Source organism: Notamacropus eugenii, chromosome 7, assembly GCF_028372415.1.
Source record: "Notamacropus eugenii isolate mMacEug1 chromosome 7, mMacEug1.pri_v2, whole genome shotgun sequence".
NCBI classification, from domain to species: Eukaryota; Metazoa; Chordata; class Mammalia; order Diprotodontia; family Macropodidae; genus Notamacropus; species Notamacropus eugenii.
Window position 1 is genome coordinate 82,062,782 of NC_092878.1, and position 23,742 is coordinate 82,086,523.

Consider the following 23,742-nt stretch of genomic DNA (forward strand, 5'->3'; position numbering starts at 1 on the left):
AGGGCACTGAGCCTGTGATGGAGTCCACTCTGACCAGGCCCTCTTCAGGGCTCTTGCAAAGAGCCTCCTTCCTGTTTCTGTACTGAGTGTCACAATCCACTAACCCACAGCAAGACAGCCAAGACAGAGTGAGCTGGGGCATGACTCCCTTTGGGAAACACAGATCCAGATCTTTGCTGTTTTAATCCCATTTCCCTGTGCACATGGAGAATCCAACACCACAAGGTCACATTGGGTTAGGAGCTTTGAGCAAACAGCACATCACTCTGCCATGTGGGACCCGGAAATGCATAATCCCAAATGACCAAAAACTGGCTCTCTCATTTGGTCCCGTCTGCAATCTTTGATCTCCTACTGACGTGTTGCTTCTTCACAAATATTTTCTGCCCTTATTCCCTCCAGGGAAGGAAAATGAATAGATTGGCCACTCTTCTTGTTAGGAAAGATATGCAGGTTAAAGTTATCCAGTGTGTTTTTTCAGCCTATGTCCTCTTTAGAGTCAACCAGCAGATTCAATTAAGAGCCATTTCAAGCACTACAAATAATAAATAAATAAAGCCACCACTGCTATATTTCCTCGCCTTCCATGCCCTGAGTGTAGGCTTTAATAGAAGAGGCAGAGAAAATGATCAGAGATGGAAAAAGCTGAATAAAGGGAATGGCCAGCTGCAACATGAAGTCAGACAGCTAATGGAGAAGCTTATAAGCCAACTCAGCAGCAAGCTTTTGCTGAAATTGCTGCTCAAACCAAGGCATAAGCTCCCTATGGACAAATGTATGAAAGACATAGTTGGCAGGCATGGAATGAATGTGCTCCTAAGAGATCCACTTTTATTTTACACAAAAAGCTCAGTGTAAAGGAAAACAATGTCATATTTACCCATCAGATGTCATGCTGTGTTTGATGAGATTTTTATATGGTTTTAAAGGCACTCTTTTGATATGTCAATTCCCATATGAACTGCCAGCAGGATTTATCACTGCACAATTACATCATTACAGAAACACAGCAATTTCGTTTCAACCCTGTATCAGGTCTTCAAGATATTTGAGCGTTCCTTGATGAATGGGAGATATTGTTTTCAATGGCAGCGAAATCAGAGGGAGTCCCAAGAATTACATGGGTCAGTTCCAGGACTAATCCGGTGCAGAGATCACCGGTAACCTTAAATCTAGTCCTCCATTCAGGGAATAAATCTGGCTTTGGTGAGTATGAGGAGGAAGGACTGAGAAATTCAATGGCCTCCTCTCTGTACCTCCTCCCTAATCTTTCTGCTCCATTGACCCTGTTGATCACACCCCCATTTTCTTGAAACTCCTCTCTCTTCCCTTCTATGGCATTATCAAATCCTAATTCTTTTCTTATCACTTCAACAGATGCTCTGACAGTTCTCTTCCTGGGGATATTCTCTAAAAGCAATTCTTCTCTCTCTCTCTCTCTGTCTCTCTGTCTCTCTGTCTCTCTCTCTCTGTCTCTCTCTCTCTCTCTCTCTCTCTTTCTCTCTCTCTCTCTTTCTCTCTCTTTCTCTCTCACTCACTCACAGAGCACAATCATTCTTGAGCTTTCAACTATTGTCTTTAAGTCATTGCCTCTCAAATCTACATCCATCCCTAGAACTAAATGCTTTTATCTGGTCTCCAGTTGCATGTGTCCAATTGCCTACTTACTAGTTCTACTTGTTAGTTCTGTGATTCCCTTAAACTAAACCTATCCCAACCTTTCTCTTAAAATAAATCCCTTCTGCGCCCACTTCCATATTTTGTTCAGTGGTCCTTTCATTCTTCTAGGCACTCAGACTTGAAACTTGTCATCTTTGACTCATCTCTCTCTAAGCCATATGTCCAAATGATGGGGTTCAGACTCTGGGAACTTCCTTGAGCTCCCCTGGAATCTCCTCACTTAACCTGGCTTTTCATACTCAAATCTGTGGCCATTGTCTGTTACCTCTCGATTGACCCACCTGCTTCCCACCCAAAACCCTCCATTGTCTGCTATCTCCTGATAGCCTCCAGCTGTTTCCAGCCTTTGACCCTCCTTGGATTCCCTCCTTGGACTTCTCCTCAAGACCCTTTCTAAACCCTTCCTCCCATCACCCTGGACTACCAGACCACCCCCCCCACCCCCACCCCTCCTATAGTCTTTTCTGTATTTAAGTTCCACCTCGCCTCCAGGAAGGCACTCAGATGCAATCCAGCTCAGACTCTGTCTAGCTGAGATTGTGTCTGGCCCGCTTATGAATACAAGCATCACAAATGCTTAGGCTCCTTAAGAGGCAACCCTATTAGGCGAATCTTTAATAAACTTTGTTTTCTTTGGCTTTAAGAAGGTTTGAGTCGAATTCATTCGAGCACGATCCGGACTGTCGGTATTTTAGGGTCCCTGTCACCCCTGAACCTCTTCACAATGAGTCCTCAAGTCTTTCTTCAAAATATCTTTGGCACCCATGCCTTTCTCTCTATTTCCATTGCTCCCTCTAATGCTGACTGTATAGTCTCCTTCTTAAGAAAGGCCGTGCAATGTAAGAAATGAGTGATGGGAAAACAGTCCGGAGAGATCTGCTTTTAAATCCTCCTACTGGCACTTACTAGTTGAGTGAGTACTTAAAGAGAATTGTTCAAAAGGCACAGTCAGCAGGCCAGGGGTAGGGGGTAAACATCCTTCTAAGACATTCACACTATTATACACCAAAAACTCAGAATAAAGGAAAACAAAAAGTGAAACAATGTTGAATTAAATTCAAATTAAAAATAATTTAGTTGCCTCTTTGAGCCACAGTTTCCACATTTGCAAAAGTGAGCAATAATACCTGTGTAATACAACAACCACATAAGTTTGTTGTAAGAATTATGGGAGATATTGTATGTGAAAGGATATATAAATGTCACTTACTTTATGATGCCTGAATTACATTTATTTTATGATAGCTGAATACTATAGACTCCCAGCTGGCGACCCTGATGTGAATCTCTTTCTTTCTCATTCATCCTGAATGATCGTTTTACTAACCTTTTTAAAAAATACTTTGAACATGTTATTTATAGCATAATAATCCAACCTCTCCATTTTATAGAAGAAGAAACATGAGCAGGGGGTTTGTGACTTGTCAAAGATCACAGAGGTAGTAAATAGCAGAGTCAAAAATTTGAACTCAGGACCTCCGATTGGAATTAGTGGCATTTCCATTGTATCACTATTAGAAAACCCACTGCTTCTGATTTCTGACCAAATGATGTCTAAACTCAGATGATAGCTTTGGAGGCACTCCATGATCTGAGCATACCCACCTTGTTTTCTACTTGTCAATCTACTGTCCTCACTGCCCCCTCCCTGCCAAAAAAAAAAAAAAAAAAGGAACCTGGCTTATTCTTGCCCATCTGTCCTTGCTCACACAGCTCTCTTCATTTAGAAACCCTTCTCTGGAGTACACTCCTGCTTCACCTTTGTCCTCAGAAGCCTTTGTTTTTTTCAAGGCTCAGCTCAAGCAACCCCTTCTACATGAGGCCTTTCCAATTCTCCACAATGGCTAGCACCTACCACCCAAACTGTACATTTGTATGGCTCTATCCATGTACAAATAGTCTACCCCAGGTAGATTCCTTCAGAGCAGGAACTGCTTCTTTTTGTATCTGTAGCCCTCAAGACTTGCCCATGGTAGACCCTTGATTAATATGCCCTTCTTTGGTTGCTTGAGTCCTTTTCTGTTTGCATATCCAAATCTCACTCTCTACATGACCTACTTTATTCAAGAAGCCTTCTTCCTTCTCCACTGCTGTCTACTCCCACTCAAAACAAAGTCAAGTGCAAGTCGTATCATCATTTCTCTGATGGCATGGTCTTCTTCAGCAACTAAGGATGACCACAGACCCTACTCCCATGAATTGAATAAACATTTATTACTTGGAAATTCTATAGTATATATAGAACATACCACACAATTTGGTGCTTCATTATCATTAGTCCTTATTGTTCATGCTCATTTTGTGTTCTGTGTTGAGGTGACTATATGGCACAATGTATAGAGAACTGGACTTAGAATCAAGGGAGACGAGTTCAAATCCAGCCTTAGATACTTACTAGTTGGGTGACCCTGGGCAAGTCACTTAAATGCTTCAGTTTCCTCATCTGTAAAATAGGGATAATAACAGCTTCTGTCTTTCAGAGCTTTTGTGAAGATAAAACGAGATATTTGTAAAGTGCTTTGCAAACCTAAAAGTGCTATGTAAATTATAGCTATTATCAACCTAATTGTAAGCTTACTAAGAGCAGGAACCCTGATTCATAAACTACTTCTCTATCTCCCCACAGTACCCAGCAAATTTCTAGTAAATGCTTGCTAATTGAGGGTTACAATAAAGTAGAGGGTATATGTGTTTTGTGTGTTTGCCAGATCATTTTTCTTTAAGGATCTTCTCTTTCTGTGTTTCTCTCTGTCTCTGCCTCTCTGTTTCTCCATGTCTCTCTTTCTATTTCTCACTGTCTTTCTCTGTCTCTCTCCCTCTGCCCCTCCACTGAGCCAGCACTTGATAGTCAGTGGTAAAGCTGGAGCTAAAGTGATGGGTCAGATAAGGAGAAGCAGCTGAATGTTTTCCACAATGGTCCTGGAAGTCCATAGGCCAGCTGAGTGGGCCACTTGGCTGACCTGGTGATTCTTTACTTGGCCTCAGTCATCTATACAGGGGAGGCAGAAAGGAAGACAAAAATATGTAGGAGTCAGTGGTGAGGGGTTGGAGGGATAAAAAGCATTCAAAACAAATTTGGTGGTAGATGCTAAAGGGCCAAATAGTGGTGGCTAGATGGTACAGTAGCTCTAGTGCTTAAAACTTGGAATTGGGTGAGCCTGAGTTCAAATGCTGCCTCAGATACTTACTAGCTGTGTGATCACTTAGTTTTTGTCAGTCTTGTTTTCCTTGTTCTGTAAAATGGGGATAATTCACAGGAAAATCAAATGAGGTAGTTGGCCTTTTAAAGGAAAAAGTACCAAGAAAAATCACATGTGCTCTGGGAGCAGGAATATTCCAGGACCCTGGGCTGAATGCCAACTTCCAAAAAGATTTGAACTCTTTTCCCCCTAAGGTTACACCACTGGGTGAGTTGTAGATGGCAGGGGAGATTATTACAGCTTTTCTTGTGTTAAGCATTACTTTGGAGACACATTCTTCTTAAAAAGCTCCATGCACTTTGGCTTTATTATAGAGACTGACTGATAATATGCCAATCCCACAGATCTCTCTCAGTGGGTCCATAAATCACAGGAAACAAAAATCTCAGTTAAAAGGGCAGAACTTTGAGTCTGGCTTTGATTCCTGCCACCATCACCACATCACAGAAAGCCCACAACTGCTGCCTCAGTAGAGCATACGTTCCCTGCTATATCTGGAGCCTGAGCTGGGAGGGGAAGGCAGACAGTTGCTCACACCCCCACATTTCCTCTCTGGGTCACTGTCCTTCCAACCCAGCCAGGGCTGAAGGAGTAGTTTCTTTGCCCTCATCTAGACTTTAGGCTTCCTGACGTATAACTTTCTATTCTTATCTGAGAGATGGCTGACTTGTGCTAGTGACTCACAGGAATGATGATCTAAAGGTGGAAGGGTCCTCAGAGGCCATCTAATCCAACCCCATCATTTATAGATGAGGAAATTCACATCACTAAAGTCACACTGGTAAGAAATGCTGGACTCTCTAGACCAGAGGGTGCCAAACAAATAGCCTGCTGCCCAAGAGTGCTGTCCAAACCAGATAAAAATGTCATTGAGAAAAATTTAACAAAATTAATAAAAATATAATAAAACATAAATAATATTACTTTAGAAAACTAAGTCAATATGTGGCCTTCAGGAATCATTCTGGTATGTTTTAATGGTCTTATTTCTATTTGAGTTTGACATTGATGAGTTCAAGGCATACCTCAAAAATGTTGGGGTGCCCCCTGAAATGCTGAGGAATAGACATATAGGTCCTATAGTCCTAAAAAAATTCATTTGGACAGTCTCCTTAAAGAAAGGCATTTACTGAAGTGACACACCAAGTGTGCCTGCTTTTACCTAGGAGAGCGTACATAGGCCCTCCTCCCCTAAGAAAGAAGAGCCCGGACCTGCTTCTGGTAGGAGGTAAAGGTGGTTACTGGGGCTAGGTGTCTGGTCTTTATGGAATGGGGAAAAGAAAACAAGAGAATAGGAGGAGCAAACACAGCTCCAAAATGCCTGGGATATCAAATAATCTGGAGGTGACCTTGTTATTCAGATAAGCAAAGCAAATAGGAAAGCAAAGGGGAAAAGTTGTTCTGGAATTGGGGGTGCTTTGCAAAAGTACACAGGTAAGTCCACAGTGGGGGTCTTCAATGCATTAATCTTCTTTGGTCACTGTTCTGGCTGGTCACACCCTGCATCTTATCTCATATCTCACATCCTATAGCCTGCTCGCTCCATCTGCCTCAAGCACTCTTTTCTACCTCATCAACATCACTGGTCTAGACTTGAGAAAGTGATGAAGAAAATATTAATAATACAGACTAAACTGTGTGTCACGCACATACATTTTTTTTCAGTCTTTTGTCAAACATTTCCTGCCACTCCCCAGGGAGCTGTGGCAAAGATGACTGGCTGTAGAAAGTTGGGAGAATGGATTTTTGTGAGTTGGGAGGATGGAGTTTTGGTTGGGCTGAGAACTGTGGAAATATCTCTTCCTGCTCTCTTTTGGGGTCTTCTGTTTTTTGGGACCCTCTTCCAAGGGCTTCCTCTTCCTTAGACTTCCAGCAAGGGAACACGGGAATTGTGTAACAAGCTGAATGGAATCTTGAGTCAGAATGAGGGTTTCCAGGCAGTAATAGGAATGAAGATAGGCAAGGCATCTGAGCAAGCAATAGTTAAAGAGGTGAATCATGGCCAAGGCATGAGCCCTCTCTCCACCTTGCATAAGTTCCTGCCTTTAGGGGAATTATTTAATAGGCTTTTATGGTATAACTGATAAGGAAATGTGTTTGAGGAAGGTCTAGTCATTCTATGTCTTATAACAGACTTGAATGTTTCGAAAGAAAATCAGGAAGTCATTCCATTAAGATTTTAATGTTCACTTGGCAAAGAAATGAAAGTGGCCTCAGTGGTACTAATGAACTAGATGAGCTTCAGATAGGAGCAAGTGACACAACACTGCCCTGACCTTGAAATGACCTTTCCCAGTGGTCTATAATTTTACATTCCAATTAAGTCCCTAAACTTCTTTTTCTTCCTTAGGGAGAGAAAAAAAAACTAGCAAAAAAATTCAACCCTCAATATGGGAAAGAAACAAAACAAAAATTTATTGAGTGCCTACTATATTCTAAGCTGTGCTGTGTTTTACAACAACTTGGGAGGTAGGTGCTAGTATTATACAAATTTTATAGATGAGGAAACTGTGGCAGACAAATGTTAAATGAGTTGCCCAGGGTCACACAGCTAATAAGTATTGTGAAGGGAATTATATGATATGTATATCATAATTCCCTTCATAGTATCCAAGCTCACATTCAAACCCAGGTCTCTTGGACTCTAGGACCAACACCTATCCATTGTACCTTTTGGCTGCCTCAGATATGTTAAGAAAGTTGATATATCCGACTCACTAGAGATGGCACCTACCTGAATCACCATTTTCATTGTTCATTTGGTGCTCCCTAGTTTTATTTATGTAGCATTTTAATTAACAAAGTACTCTTCTCAGAGCAACCCTGTGAGAAGAGTTGAGAAGAGATTATTATCCTCATGTTATAAACAGGGAACAACAGTCCATAGAGATAAATGAAACAGATATTGGAGCTGATTGAGTGAAAAAGCATTTATTAAGCACTTACTGTGTGCCAACCACTGCATTAACTGCAGGGAATACAAAGAGGAAGGTCGAGACAGTCTAGGCCCTCAAGGTTCCTAAAATCTAATTTGGGGAGACAATATATTTCTTGCCTTCTTGGTGGGCGGAGATGGGGGCTAGCAGGAGGGAAATGATTTAGTTGTAAAAATAAATTTCTAAAAAATTAAATTGAATTTTTTTTAAAAAAGGAATTCAGCTAGAGGGAGGATGGAAAGGTCCAAGAATCCTTAGGATGCATAGGCAAGTCAAATGGAATTTTCTAGCGGTTTCAAAGGGGGTAACTGAAGATCAGAAGGTAAAACCTAGGGGTCTTCCATATCACCAGAAGAGTTGTAGATGCTTTTGCCACCCAGCAGTACCAGATGAAGTCTGGGTAGAGTGGGATCAGGAGACTAAGGGAGAGGGTTGGGAGAGACTGCCCCTGCTGGCAACTTTTTAGAATATTATTGTGCTGTTAGCAAAAATGAATAGGAATGAAATGAATTCAGAGAGGCTTGGGAAGATTTATATGAACAGATATAGAAGGAAGTAAACAGAAGCAGAAAAATAACATACACTTCAAGAAAATAAATGGATAGAAATACAAGGAAACAATAGAGACCTAAAGATATTTAATCATAATTTCCAAGAACCAAGGTTATGGAGACAAATTAAGAAAAATGTACCTTTTATTTAGGTCACTAAATAAAATAAAGGTCACCAGGACAGGAAGGGAGGAGTGATATGTTTGGAAATGAAGGTGATATAAGAACAAGAGATTAATGAATTTATTTTTTAAAGAAAAAGGAAGTCTAGGAATGTTCAGAGGAATAACACACAGTCCATATCTTGGTAAACCCAGTGAAAACTATACTAGGTGTAGCACCTATGATCACAAAACACTTTCACACTTTGATCCTTGAGGAAGCTCTGAGAGGTAGGTAAATCCTGGAATCAGGTGGAATCATTTCCAAACATGTCATCATGTGGTCAATACCACTGGAGGAACATGTTGTGACCCATTCATGTCTCTTCTTCCGTGACTCAGCTTGGAACTGTGCACTCCCTCAAAACATGCAGACTCATCTTTACCCTGATTATTTTCTGTCCTGCATTCCCTTCTCTTGCTTGAGAACTTGAATTAAATCAAAACTAGCTATGGCAATGGGAAGGGTGTGTCCACTCACCATCCTTGGGATTCACACACCCTGACTACATTTTCCTGACCACCAATTCCATATATGTATTGTGTTCCCCATTGAATATAATAAGCACCTAGTGGGCAGGGATTGTATCAATTTTCTCTTTGGTTCTGGTATCTCAACATTTAGCAAAGTGTTTGACATACAGGAAACACTTAATAGATACATTTCCTACTTTCCTTTTTTTCTTTCTCTTCTTTCTTTTCCTTCCTTTCCTCCCTATCTTCCTTCTTTCCTTCGTCGCTATGTCCTAAACATCAATTACAAGGAGTCCACGCAATATGCTGGTTTCTACCTCTAAAAAATGGAGTACACATACACCAGTAATCCTGTATTTTTGCTACATGACAGGCAGCCCACCTCTCTCTGATGACATGTTTAATTCTGGTTTTTCTGTGCAATTTCTCCTCTTGGCCTCACCTTAGGGAAAGGTTTCTCAAGTTAACACAATAAGTCTTGCTGCTTAACTTTATGGTGATTTTTCCTAGCTGTGTGCCCTGAGAAAGTTTGGGATAATGTCTATGTTGGACTGGACTTGGCCATGCAGAGGTGCAGATGAGAAAGGAATACAGCTGAGCAGGACTGTATATTCCTAAATCAAAACCAAATCCCCAAATTACAGAGTTGCAAAAGACATGGGAACCTTCATCCGTAAACCAGGGGTTAGCAAGCCTATAGCTTAAAGCTTTTCATTTTCCCGGGGCTGGCTGCCAAGGCCACAACCTTCCTCCTTACCATTTGTAACTGTCATTGCGCAGACTCCCTCTGCTTGCCCAGTTGGCCTGACCCTTGGCACATACCTTTGCCAGCTCCTAAGTCATTATTAAGGCTTTACCTTAACATTCCTAATTTTAAAAGGCTGTTCTCCTGTGCAGATTTCTTTCTCCAAATAATGTTGATCCTTATGAGATATTAAAATTTTTTTCTTGGTTGTTTTGAAATGGTCTTTTTTATTCCAGTTAGAATTTCACCTTTTACAAGAAGTCTTTCCTGATTTTCCCTAAATTCTAGTGCCTTCCTTCTATTGATGCTTTCTACATTATCCTACGTTGTAGCTTGTTTGTCCATACTTGCATATATTACCTCCCTCCTTAGAAGTTGAGCTCCTTGAGGGCAGGGATTGTATTTTACCTTTGTATTCTGAGGGCTTAGCACAAAGTCTAGCTCATAGTAGGCATTTGATGTTTATTGACTGCTTTCAAATAGCACGTAGTCAGAAACTTGTGCCACAATTTTAAGAAAAGTTCTTAGAACTGAATTCTAACCAGAGATGTGCTGGTAAATGTTTAACAACAGGATCTCTGAAAATGAACAACAGCCTGTTAAGTCTAATTTGCATTATTTAATATATAAGCCATCACTTTAAGTTTTCAATAATCAACAAAACAATTCAAGCCCTGATTTGTAGCATAAGCTGATTTCGAAGGCGGGCTTAAATTCTCACAGTGAAAATTTAACTGTTCTGTGCACTAATATGAACCAACTTCAGCATACTTCCAATTCGAACCCTTAATCAACTAGATAGTGTCACAGGACCTTTCCCACTCAAAAATCCATTATTTTATGATCATAAAACAGCATGGGACAATCAAAGTTAAAGGCTCTGGAGTTCTAGCTATGTTCAGATCTTTCCTCAGATGTCTGTTACCTGTGTGACCTTGGAAAAGTGACTTAATTTTCCTAGGCCCAAGTTTCCTTCTTTTTAAAAAAAGTTTTAATGCTGTGTTTTTATATTACAAACAGTTTGATTACATCCCCTCCTTCCCAATGAGAGGTCTCTTGAACAATGTAAAACAATTAAGCAAAAGTAACAATATTGTGATTCATCTGAAAGTACATGTGGCCATTCTACTTTTATAATATATAGATATATATTTATTTTTCTTTTTCATTTTTATCAGTTCTTTTTTTAATGTTTATTTATTTATTTTTAGTTTTCAACATTCATTTTCACAAAATTTTGAGTTCCAAATTTTCTCCCCATCTCTCCCCTCCCCCCCACTCCATAACACCTTGCATTCTGATTACCCTTTCCTTCAATATGCCCTCCCTTCTATCATGCCCCTCCCTTCCCTTATCCCCATCTTCTCTCTTTTCTTGTAGGGCAAGATAGATTTCTATACCCCATTACCTGTATTTCTTATTTCCCAGATGTATGCAAAAACAATTCTTAACACTCTCTCCTAAAACTTTGAGTTCCAACTTATCTTCCTTCCTCCCTTCCCCACCCATCTACACTGAGAAGGCAAACAATTCAATATAGGCTATATATGTATAGCTTTGCAAGACTTCCATAATAGTCATGTTGTGTAAGACTAACTATATTTCCCTCCATCCTATCCTGCCCCCCATGTGTTCTATTCTTTTCACCTTGTTCCTTCCCAAAAGTGTTTACTTCTAATTACTCCCTCCCCCCATTTGCCCTCCCTTCTATCATCCCTCTGACCTCACTTGTCCCCTTCTCCCCTACTTTCCTGTAGTGTAAGGCAGATTTTCATACCAAATTGAGTTAGCATGTTATTCCCTCCATAAGGCAAATGTGAAGAGACTAAGCCTCACTTTTTCCCTCTCACCTCCTCCCTTTTCTCCTCCTTTGAAAATACTTTTTCTTGCCTCTTTTATGAGAGGTAATTAGCCCCATTCCATTTTTCCTTTTCTCCTGCCAATATATTCCTCTTTCATCCCTTAATTTTATTTTATTTTTTTAGATATCATCCCATCTTATTCAACTCACCCTGTGCTCTCGGGTGTGTGTGTGTGTGTATAATCCCCCCAACTACCCAAATATTGAGAAAAGGCTCAAGAGTTACAAATATTATCTTTCCATGTAGGAATGTAAACAGTTCAACTTCAGAAAGTCCCTTATGATTTCTCTTTCCTGTTTATCTTTTCATGCTTCTCTTGATTCTTGTGTTTGAAAGCCAAATTTTCTATTCAGTTCTGGTCTTTTCATCAAGAGTGCTTGAAAATCTTCTATTTCATTGAATGACCATTTTTTCCCCTGAAGTATTATACTCATTTTTGCTGGGTAGGTGATTCTTGGTTTTAATCCTAGTTCCTTTGACTTCTGGAATATCATATTCCAAATCCTGTAATCCCTTAACGTAGAAGCTGCTAGATCTTGTGTTATCCTGATTGTATTTCCACAATACTTGAATTGTTTCTTTCTAGCTGCTTGCAATATTTTCTCCTTGATCTGGGAACTCTGGAATTTGGCTATAATATTCCTAGGAGTTTCTCTTTTCAGATCTCCTTCAGGAGGTGATCAGTGGATTCTTTCAATATTTATTTTGCCCTCTGGTTCTAGAATCTCAGGGCAGTTTTCCTTGATAATTTCATGAAAGATGATGTCTAGGCTCTTTTTTTGATCATGGCTTTCAGGTAGTCCCATAATTTTTAAACTGTCTCTCCTGGATCTATTTTCCAGGTCAGTTGTTTTCCAATGAGATATTTCACATTATCTTCCATTTTTTCATTCTCTTGGTTTTGTTTTGTAATTTCTTGATTTCTCATAAAGTCATTAGCTTCCATCTGTTCCATTCTAATTTTGAAAGAACTATTTTCTTCAGTGAGTTCTTGAACCTCCTTTTCCATTTGACTAAAGCATTCTTCTCCTCATTGGCTTTTTGGACCTCTTTTGCCAATTGAGTTAGCCTATTTTTAAAGGTGTTATTTTCTTCAGCATTTTTTTGCGTATCCTTTAGCAAGCTGTTGACTTGCTTTTCATGATTTTCCTGCATCACTCTCATTTCTCTTCCCAATTTTTCCTCCACCTCTCTAACTTAATTTTCAAAATCCTTTTTGAGCTCTTCCATGGCCTGAGACCATTGCATATTTATTTTGGAGGCCTCTGATGGTATGCATTGTTCTTCCTCATCCAAAAGGATGGAAGAAAATACCTGTTCACCAAAAAAGCAACCTTCTATAGTCTTATTTCTTCCCCCTTTTGGGGGTATTTTCTCAGCCAGTTACTTGACTTTTGAGTCCTTTGTCAAGAGTAGGGTATACTCTGAGGACCTGTAAGATTTCAGTTCCTCAAAAGTGGCACAATCAAGGGAGAGGAGTTTACTCCTCTCTTGGCCTGCTCACTGGTCTGGGAGCAACCAAAAATTTTCTGCCCAGAATCTGCCAGTAGAATTCCCTCTCCACAGCCGCCTCCAGCTCTACCATACCAGTGCTTCTCCTGCTCACCCCAGGGCCTGACTCAGGGCTGAGATTCAGATCAGATGCTCAATTCCTCCAGGGGCTTTAGGTGGAGGGCTCCAAAAATGGATGCTGCCTGCTGCCCCTGCAGTGGTTGCTGCAGGTGGAGCCAGACCGCGTTCCCTTCTCACCCAGATGAAAAAACTTGCTCATTGACCTTTAAAGCTTTTGTTGGCATTTGTGGGTTGAGGGATCCAAGAACCACCACTGCTGCTGGGGATTCCGCCCCGAGGCCTGCTCTGGTCCTGTTCCTACCGGTGCTAAGTAGCCAGGGCTGTACTCCGCTCCATGCTGTGTGCAATAAACCTTTCCTGTTGGCCTTCCAGGCTACCTTGGGCTGGAAATCTTTCACTCTGTTGTTTTGTGGCTTCTGCCACTTTAAAATATGTTTAGAGTCATTTTTTACAGGTATTTTATGGGCTGTGGGGGAAGAGCTAGAGTATGTGTCTTTCTATTCCACTATATTGGCTCCACCCCAACTATATATCTATATTTTTAACAGAAATCTATTGTCTCTGTCTCCCACCTCCAATCTGTGAAGGAGATGAATTTAGATGACCTCTGAGGTTCCTTCCAGATCTAGAGGAAAGATTCTATGATCTTCTGTTGAAGACGTAGACATTGGACCTATGATTTCATTGGTTCAGGTAAGTCCCAGATCAGGAAATTCCCTTTAGCAGTGCAGGTTGGCACCTTCTCTGCAACTTGTAGTCTTACAAAGTTGACAAGAGCCCTGAGAAGTTAAGCCACTTTATGTTCATCCAGGAATTGGTAACAGCTTGAAGCCATACCTGCAATCCTTTTGCCTCTGATTTAAAAAAGAAGTAACTCCGCAAAATAAAACAGGACAAGCATAAAGACTGAACATCAAATTTTAATCTTGGACACTTGGGTCCATCTCCCCCAAATTGTTCACATGGAAAGGCCAGAAAAATTGTCATTGTATCATTGATGCACTGTTGTGTAACAAACTCTTGTTTCAAAACTTAACTCTACAGTCTTCAAAAAAGTCAATAGAAAAGCCATACAATACATTCTCTAACAGAACTATTAACAGATGGAATCTTAACTGACTCTACACCATGAAGACTATTCACAGAGGTACCTTAGTTATATAGCTTAAGATATGGAGAAAACAGACAGGTAGAAAAAAAGAATTTTAACCTGTAGTAGTCTTTTTGCCTTTTTTAAAATCTTTTTTTATAAAATGTGCTAATTTACCCAAAATAAAAAATATTATGACACATTGGTGTCAACCTATATGTTTATGAAAGCTGATAACAGCTTTTTCCTAGCTAAAGTTCATTTCACAAAACCTTTATATATTACATGAATATCCAAGTAAACTATTTTAAAAATATTTAAAACACAGGAACAGAATATACAGTGTTTCATTAAAAATGATGAATTTAGGAATGGTTTCATTCTCAACTCTCACTCTAGATTTTTAAGACCACTGAACTTCTTGACCTCTCAAGAAGCCTTTTTTTAAAATTACATTTATCTTCCCAGTTGAAATTCTTTAAGAGTTAAAAAAAAAATTAAGTCATTTTCCATTACCATGGCAATGATGTCATTTACAACCATGAGATTTCCCCCCTCCCCCTTATGTTTTTGGGCCTATCCCAGTCCTTTACACTTTATGGCAAGCAACAAAATGAGAGCAACAGAAAAGATGACTGATATGAGAGGCAGAGAAAGAGAGAGAGGGACAGAAAGATGGCTAGCTAGATCCTTACCAGGATCATAAAGTGTGGGTTTATTTGATATGCTGAGCCTGTCAGAATACAAGGGGCATTGTTAAGCTCATGTGTCACATCAGCCAGATGGAGAGATAGTGAAGGTGCATTCTCACTGATGACGCAGCTTAATGGATAATGGGCCCTTCACTTTGCAGCAGAGTTCACTCAGAGATGTTATCAGTAGTGACTTTGGGGTGGAGAGAAGAATATTGTATATTACAGCCCCGCTAGGGGGTCACTCTGAGTGCAAACTAGCCACAACAGGAAATGACAATGAAATACACACACACCATGCACCATTTATATTACTGTGGGAATTCAGTAATACATGCAAGACAGTGGGGGGAGAGAGGGAATCCCAGTGGATTAAAGTTTCCATGGTTAAAAACTTAGTCAACTTTTCACAGTGCCTAACAACCTTTAATTTTTTTTTTTACTTTAACACAAGTGAACCACCACCATTACTGCTCAACCATATTTTTAACATCTTCTGGTCATGCAGATTACTTAGGGGGAAAAGGGCAAATTACATTTCATAGCCATTCTCAGAAAGCAAGTATGGTTTTAATTTTACTTAATTTCCAAATCAAAGAACTGAGCTGCTGATATTCTTATAAAACCAAGTAGGCAAATTTTGTATTTGTGTTCCCAGGGCTTATCATAAGTTCTGACCCACAGTAAGCACTTACTAAAAGTCTTTCAATTCATTTTTTAATCATCCCATTGGATTGGGAGTCAGGGCACCATGGTTCTACTCCTACTTCTGCCACTAACTGAATTTGGGACCTGAAAAAAAAGTCATTCCCCTCCCTCAGTTTCCTTATCTGTTAAGTGGGAGAGGGAAAGGGTCTGATGAGATGAGTGCTAAGGTCCCTGTCTGCTCTTAACATTCTATGATTCTACAAATGTGCTTCTGGTAACATTTTTTGTTCGGGTGTTGTGCTTAAGCCTCCTTCACCTTTCCCTGATTATAACAACTCTTTTGTGAACATATCCCAGCCACAGAATTAGACTGAAAACTTGCATGGCAAAATTTACGGAGCAAATGAGATTGAGCAGGAATCTCTTTCTGCTCCTCTCTTGGGTTCTCTCCCTTCATCTCTCTACATCCTTGTTGGTGTGGATTTGGTTGTAAGTCTTCAGTCATCCAGGAATATTACATTGTTTGAGATGTGACTGTCCTTTAAGAAAGGGGAGACGCAAAGGAGATAATCACTATTTCTGACTCAGGGCACAAAATACAGTATTTTACTTGTTGAGACTTAATCAGTTCAATAATACACTATCATCATCACAACCTGACAACATTAACCCCTTTTCAAAAAGACAAGTTACAATCTGCCACACACAGTTTAAAAGGAGGAACAACCCAAGAAGGGAAATGCACTCTCTGTCCAAAAGAATCACCTGCTCATCAGGAGAGAATCCAGCTTCTCCTCAGCTATCATTTCATAAATTAATAATCTGTTAAAATCATAATTTGAAGAATTTATCTATAACAAGAAGAATTCAAGTTTAAAAAAAATCAAATAAATTAGTTACAGCCTTGTAAACAATTGTCCATTTTTGTTACAGATTTCAAACAGAAAAGGTTTGTTTTGTAGAAGAAATCAGACAGTACAAGGCACACATCACACATCAGAATCCAAAGGGAGAAGGCCACAGATGAAGCCACCATCCATCTCTGGCTGCTGCTGCAATCACTCTTGCTGTGGGATGCTGCAGATCCATCAGTCTATTTCTATCCTTGATCATCTGAAAATGGGTGACTGTGCTCATTTTCTTCACTAAGATCATTGTGCTCTTTCATTGGGTCATGGGATTTGAAACTAAATACATTCGTCTCAGATGTTTTCCACAAAGCTCCCCGGGAAAAGGCCCGTCTTCCCATTGCGCTGCAGTGTGCCCTTAAACCAGCCATCTTCTCGTTTCTTGTGGACAAAGACAATGTCTCCTTCCTTGAGCTCCAGCTCAGCCTCACTCTGAGGAGGATAAGAAACCACCACTCGGTGCCTGCAAGAGAGAGGGAGACATTTTTGTCAAGCTACCTCCAAAGCAGGGATGCTTGAAAATTGGGTACTCCACAAAGTCTGTGAGCTCCAAGAAATATCTGAACAAAACAGGAAATGAAGTTGTTCACAGAGTTTATAGAACTGTAGCCCGAGCTTCTCTGAACATGCCCCGTTTGTCCAGCATGGAACCTGCTGTATCCATAGGTAAGGGTAGCCTCCTTTGATTGGCAGTCCATCTTTAAAAGTGGGGATCTTTCTGGCATCTTTCAGTGCCACAGCATAAACTCCATAGGCCTTTCCAGTTTTAAAGACATAGGTAGCCAATTAAAGGAGGCTATCCTCATCCATGGTAGTGCACACAGCAGGTTCCATGTCAGACAAACTGGGCATGCTCAAAGCCCATGAAGGCTGGCTCCATTTTAAAAGTAAGCATGCTCAGGGAAGCCAGAGCTACTCAAAAATAAAGTTCACATGTTCACAGCAGCCCACCACGAACACTTGTAACTGGCTTCTTTGCCTTATTGGTACTATATACACAGAGAGCCTCAGCCTGTTCTGGCAGAAACAGAACAGCAGCTGTAGTTAAGGATGAATGCGGCAGCTAGCCTGAATGCCCTAGTGCCTTTACCACTCCCACCCCCTTTCACGCTTTCCCAAAATGTCTTTACTCAATTTACCTTATAAAAGATTTATTTCCCCCTTGCCCTCTCTTTTTCATTTCCATGAAAGGTTATAAAGAACAGAGAAAATCTGCATCCATGTACACTCACCCCACATTATTCCTATGGAATGGATAGTAAAGGGAAATGGGGTGGGAGGAAGGATTGAGTTTTTCTTTCCCTTTTTTTCTTCAAGACAGAAAATGAGTTTATATACTCATGGATACCACTCATTCAGGGTGTAGAATGTTATAGCCCGAGAAAAGACAAGCAGAGCCAACTCCAACTTTCTGGTCTTGTCTTAGCACTATGATGCACTTAACAAATGAGACCTCTTAAAGTAAAAGCTGGTTGAGTTGTCTTATTCTTTGTACCTGTGTCCCCAGTCACACAATATCTAACTCACAGCAGGCACTTAATTAAATGTTTGTTGATTGACTAAAAAACCCGTTTTCTTTTTTAAGAGGATTTGAGCTCCATCAAGTCACATCCTACAAAACCATAGTTCAGTTGAAGAAAAGACTACACCAGGAGCATCAAACTAAATTCCCCATTTAAAAAGGCCCCAAGCCAGGCACAAGATGCTCAGAGAATGCATGAAAAATAACAAAGCCTCAAGAGCTCATCCTTGACTCATGGGTTAGAACCATATTATTGTCCTTAGTCCATGAACTCACAAATTTGATCAAAGAGGAAGTGTAACAGAATAGAAAAAGGCCTTGATCTGGACTCAGAAGAACTGGGTTGAAATTCTGACTCTTGGACCCATGTGATACTAGCCACTTTATTGACCTCTCTGGGCCTTAATGTCCTCATTTGTAAAATGAGGGAGCTGGATAAGGTTTCTTCCAGATCATGATCCTATGATCTGTATTCATCATAAGAGTACTTCTCAAAGGCTCAACAAAATGGCACATTTACATAATACATACACTTTAAACCCTCTAGATTGACAAGAGCTACATATTAGCTTAACATTAGAGATGTAAGGGACCTTGGGAGTCCTCTAGTACAATCTAATTTTACAGAAGAGGAAAGTGAGGTGCAGAAAGATTAAGTGACTTGTCCAATGCTATAAATACCCACCCACCCAAGGTTCTTTCCACAGCACCTTGCTTACTTAGGGTTAATAATTCATGGGGCTCTGGACAGCATGGGGGAGGACAAGATGCAACAGAGAAAAAAAGCTAGTTATAAAGAAGGAGGCATTCTCTAATAGCTGTCTCCCTTTATTTTCCCCAAAGCTGTAAAAACCATCAAGTAACTTAGGAAACAGATGATGACAGAAGCTGTAGGTACATATGTACGTGTGTATGTGTGTGTGAGAGTACATGTAACTAAAAAGGGTAAGAAGGCTCCTTCTGAAATTTTACTTGAGAGTAAAAAACTTTGAACTAGTTCACTGTATGCCAGTAAAATATCTTTTGATTTCCTTAGCTACTTTGAGTTTTAAGAACTTGTTTCTATTTACAGAATAATAAAATCATGAAAAAAAAATTTTTTTTAAAGAAAAGACCACTGAGATTATCTAGTCCAATTCCCAACTAAAAAAAGATGGTAGAAATCTTACACTCAGAGATGTACATTTATTTTGCTTGCTTTTTAAGCAGAATTTTTCTTCATAAACTCTTAAAAATTAAAAAAAAAAATCTGAAAAGCACCCAATTCACAAGGATTTTTCTTTATAGATCCTAAGTATCTATAAACACTGAGGCAGCATGAGGGAGTGTTAAGAAAACGAGGCATGGAATCAGAGGACCTAGATTTAAGACCTGGCACTGCCTGCTGTTAGCTGTATGATACAAGCAAGGCTTCTTTCCCTGCTTTGTAAAATTATGGGGTTGGACTAGATGATCTTAAGATCTTTAGATGCTAATATTTTCAGACTTAAATACCAGGACTAATGATCTGATATTGCTGGTTCAAATGGAGGGAAGTGGAGGGAACCTGGGGACTATTTAGCAGAACTACAGAATAATTAAAGGACTGAGAAACAGTGTTCTGGAGAAAGGCTTGAATTGGAATCATTTGCCCTAGGAAAGAGAAAGTTGAGGGGCTGGCTACTAAATAATCATACCTTGCATTTTGTATAAATTTTGTAGTTATTGAGAATTTTCATATATATTTTCTCATTTGATTCCCATAAGAAGCCTGTTAAGATAGGTAGTACAAGTTTCCTTCTTTCCATTTTACAATAAGAAATCTAAAGCACAGAAAAGTTAAATGATTTATTTGCCCAAGGTCACATAACTAATAAGTGATACAGCCAAATGCTAGTCTGACTGATGCACTACCTAGTCTAGTGCTCTTTCTACCATATGCCAAACTTCTACTTGTTCTATAAAATACCTGAAAATTGTCAAGAATTATGTAAAGAAGGGCAACTGTTTGCTTCTGCAGAGAACAGGATAGGAGAAGAGAAAATAAGCTGTTATTCCACAACATAAAGATACTTATGAGACTCAGTGTAGCATAGGGGTATAAGGGCTGACCTTGGGTCAAGGTAGAGGATGAACTGTGTTCAAGTACTAACTCAGACACATGCTAGTTGTGGGACCATGGATGATAAGTCACAACATCTCAATATCCTGGGCAACTCTCTAAGACTCTAAGTCATAGATGAGTTGCTGATCTGAACTGATGGAGGACATTTCCAACACAAGGAATTCCCCCTACACTGACAAAATCACAGGTCTGGACCAAAAAGAATAGTTAAATTGACCAGAATATTTGGGCTGTGGAATCTCTTTTCTGGAGATCTTCAAAAGCAGGACAGTTTCATGTTTCTTGAAGAATTGAGATATGGTTCTTTTGGAAAGCAGAGTAATAAATGATCATCTCAAAACCTTCTCCAATCCCATGATGCTTACATCTAAAAAATCTTGGAAGGAAGGTGGTAACAACTGTCCTTTGAGCTTGGTTAACAATAAAGCATAAAGTCTAGCCCCTTTGAAAAAAAAAGATGCATGGTTCAGATCATATTAAGCTTTGTTTATTGAATTTATCTCCAACCTCTTTGCCTAAGCTGCTTGCTCTACAGCTTGAAGAGAAAAAAATGAATTGTCCTCTTTAAAAAAACGAAGTTTTTGAAGATTAATATTTTCATTTAATAAGCACCAAAACCATTTTGTCAAATTTTGTTTTAGAAGTAGAACTGCAGCTGGGCTAAAGGACAAAGTCTTCCTGCCAAGTTCCCACTGGGAGCAAATTTTCATTTTTAAGTTATAAGCCTCTTGGGGTGGGAATGGGAAACCATGGACGGAATGGAAACTTTGACACAGCCTTCATCATTTATCATGACTGCCAGGTGTAGCCATAATACCCTTGCCTTAGAAAATGTCCTGTGAGTGTGGCTCACAGGCAGCTCAGATCTTGGACTCTGGCCTTCGAAAGGTTGGTTTTCGCAGAGAATTCTAACACAGACGGATAGAGGAACAAATAACTGGATGTAACTAGAAGGTACTGTCTTGGGAGATGAAATGTTATGTTTTTTTAGGTTTCTTTTTTTTTTTTTTTTTGGTAGGCCAGTTGTTTGGAGACCGACAACCAGCTGTGTGGGCACAGCTGCATAGGACCTTTAAGTTCTTCCTGTTCTTGTCTTGCTTCATTCTAATAATCCTTGCACGTTTCAAGAGAACTGACCTCTTTTTAAGATGTCGGGGTTACGAGGCTTCCACAGAGTAGAAAATCATAAACTGACACATGATTTGGTGATCAATAGTAGCTAAAAGGAAGACTCCCCCTCACCAAAAAGATGGTTACCAGTTTCCCAGATTAACTCAGCTACAGACAATTGCAGTATTATTTTTTTCTTCAAAAGATTTGCCCAAATATTCTTTAATCACCACAGACCACAGTCCCATTATGACTTGAAACAGGCAGCATGTCCCATGAAGAAATAAATGTCTTCTGAAAATCCTGAGTTGATCTTCCCATAGTTTGAGCTAAGCCTTTCTAGTTTTGAATGGCTTATAGACATTTTTCCCTCTGGCATATAATCTCTTATTCCTTCCTATGATGACATCCCCTCCCTCTTACATCACTATTTTCATCATTCTGATATTCACAGGCTAGTTAATATTCATCTTCTCTGTAGGTCCACACACTTTTCTTTTTCTTCTCCATTCAGAGCATACCAAAGAAGCCCTCCACTTGGCTCCTGGGAAATCCCCAGGCCTGTCATTTCATATTGGCTTGCTCTGTAACCATTTACTATTTCGGCTGGTTACCAAGGCAATCTGATATCTAATTAAGGATTTCCCTGGCAATACCGCACTAACTCACTTTATAGCCCACTCAAAGTCCAAGTAAATCATGTCCACTGCTGCACCCAGTCATTGTCACTGCCGCCAAGAAATTACTTGTGCTAGTTAAGCATGACTGCTTCTCTGTAAATCTATCTCTAACCAATTTGTACATTCCCAAGAGTTCTAGCTTAATCCCTCATCAAAGACATGGGTTCTTTCCAAATTTAAGAGGCAGACTTGGAAAGATGTGAGTTTGAGATCTGTTAAGTATGGAGACCCTTTAGATAGCTCATTATTTTACAGAGAGGAAATCTGAAAATACTCATTTTTTTCTCCTTTTTTTTGTCCTTGCTCTGCAGTATTGTTTCAGCTTTCCCTCATTTCAACTCTCTAAATTACTTCTCAATCCCTCTTTAAGAAGTCCAAATATCCTCTTCTATGCTTTCATCAATTTTTCATTTTTCTGCCTTGGGATACAAAACAAGTTTCAAGCTTCTTTCCCTCAGACTCCTGGGCAAACACAAAGGAACCTTTCTGTTACTCAGAGTGTTCTCAGCTCACACCAATATCCTCCAACACACTTCAAGGTACATCTTTACTTATTACAAGATCACTTAAGTCTTTACATCTTGTGCCTGCCTCTGTTCATTGACTGAGTCACCTCCTTTGGTCATATCCCTTTCATCTCAGCCTTAGGGGATTAGTTAGTGTTCCCTAAGAGGAAAGGTTAGATCCTTTCTCATTATCATTTTTTTCTTTTTTTTTTTAATTTTATTATTATTATTTTTTAACGTTTTACAATCACTGCCATAAAATTAAGATTTTATTCCCCCCCACACCTACCCCCTCCCTCCCCACGACCGCATACAATTCTGTATAGGTTCTACATATTCTTTCCTATTGAGTACATTTTCACTATAGTCATGCTATGTAGTAGAACTAAAATAAATGGAAGAAATCATATAACAAATCAAAACATGATACACAAAAACACACACACACACACAAACATGATCTGCTACATTCTGTGAATGACTTCCATATTTCTTTCTCTAAGTGTGGAAGGCATTTTGCCTTAGAAAACCACCATTGGGATTTTTTTTTTTTTTAAATAAGTTCTTGCGTTATTACGAAATTCCAAGTCTACCAGAAAAAACTCTAGCACACTGTGGTCATTGCTATGCACAAAGTTCTCCTCGTTCTGCTCCTTTCACTCAGCATCAGATCATATAAGTCCTTCCAGGCCTCTCTGAAGTCTTCTTCATCATTTATGGCACAATAGTACTCCATTACATTCATATACCATAATTTATTCAGCCATTCCCCAATTGATGGACATCCCCTTGACTTCCAGTTTTTGGCAACCACAAAGAGTGCTGCTATAAATATTTTTGTACATGTGGGACCCTTTCCCATTTTTATGATCTCTTGGGGATACAGTCCTACAAATGGTATTGCTGGGTCAAAGGGTATGCACATTTTTGTAGTCCTTTGGGCATAGTTCCAAATTGCTCTCCAGAATGGTTGGATGAGCTCACAGCTCCACCAACAATGAATTAGTGTTCCAACTCTCTCACATCCTCTCCAGCATTTATCATTTTCTTGTTCTGTCATGTTTGCCAATCTTATAGGTGTGATGTGGTACCTCAGAGTTGTTTTGATTTGCATCTCTCTAATCAAAAGTGATTTAGAGCATTTTTTCATATGATTATAGATATCTTTAATTTCTTCCTCTGAAAATTGCCTGTTCATATCCTTTGACCATTTATCAATTGGGGAATATCATTTTTTTCTAGCTATCTAATCATTCAGTGTGTCATGTTAGGGAAAGCCTAGAATCAGCAGAGATCTGAGC

General features: G+C 39.6%; 1 protein-coding gene across 3 annotated transcripts in view; it reads right to left on the reverse strand.

The window, feature by feature from the left end:
- Positions 1 to 14,083: 14,083 nt before the first annotated feature.
- Positions 14,084 to 23,742, reverse strand: part of SH3RF1 (SH3 domain containing ring finger 1) — a 230,164-nt gene continuing 220,505 nt past the window's right edge. For all 3 annotated transcript variants that reach the window (XM_072625485.1, XM_072625483.1, XM_072625484.1), the window contains one exon: positions 14,084 to 16,982. In XM_072625485.1, the coding sequence (XP_072481586.1) occupies positions 16,814 to 16,982 (169 nt within the window). In that variant the 3' untranslated portion in view covers positions 14,084 to 16,813. The remainder of the gene's footprint in view (positions 16,983 to 23,742) is intronic.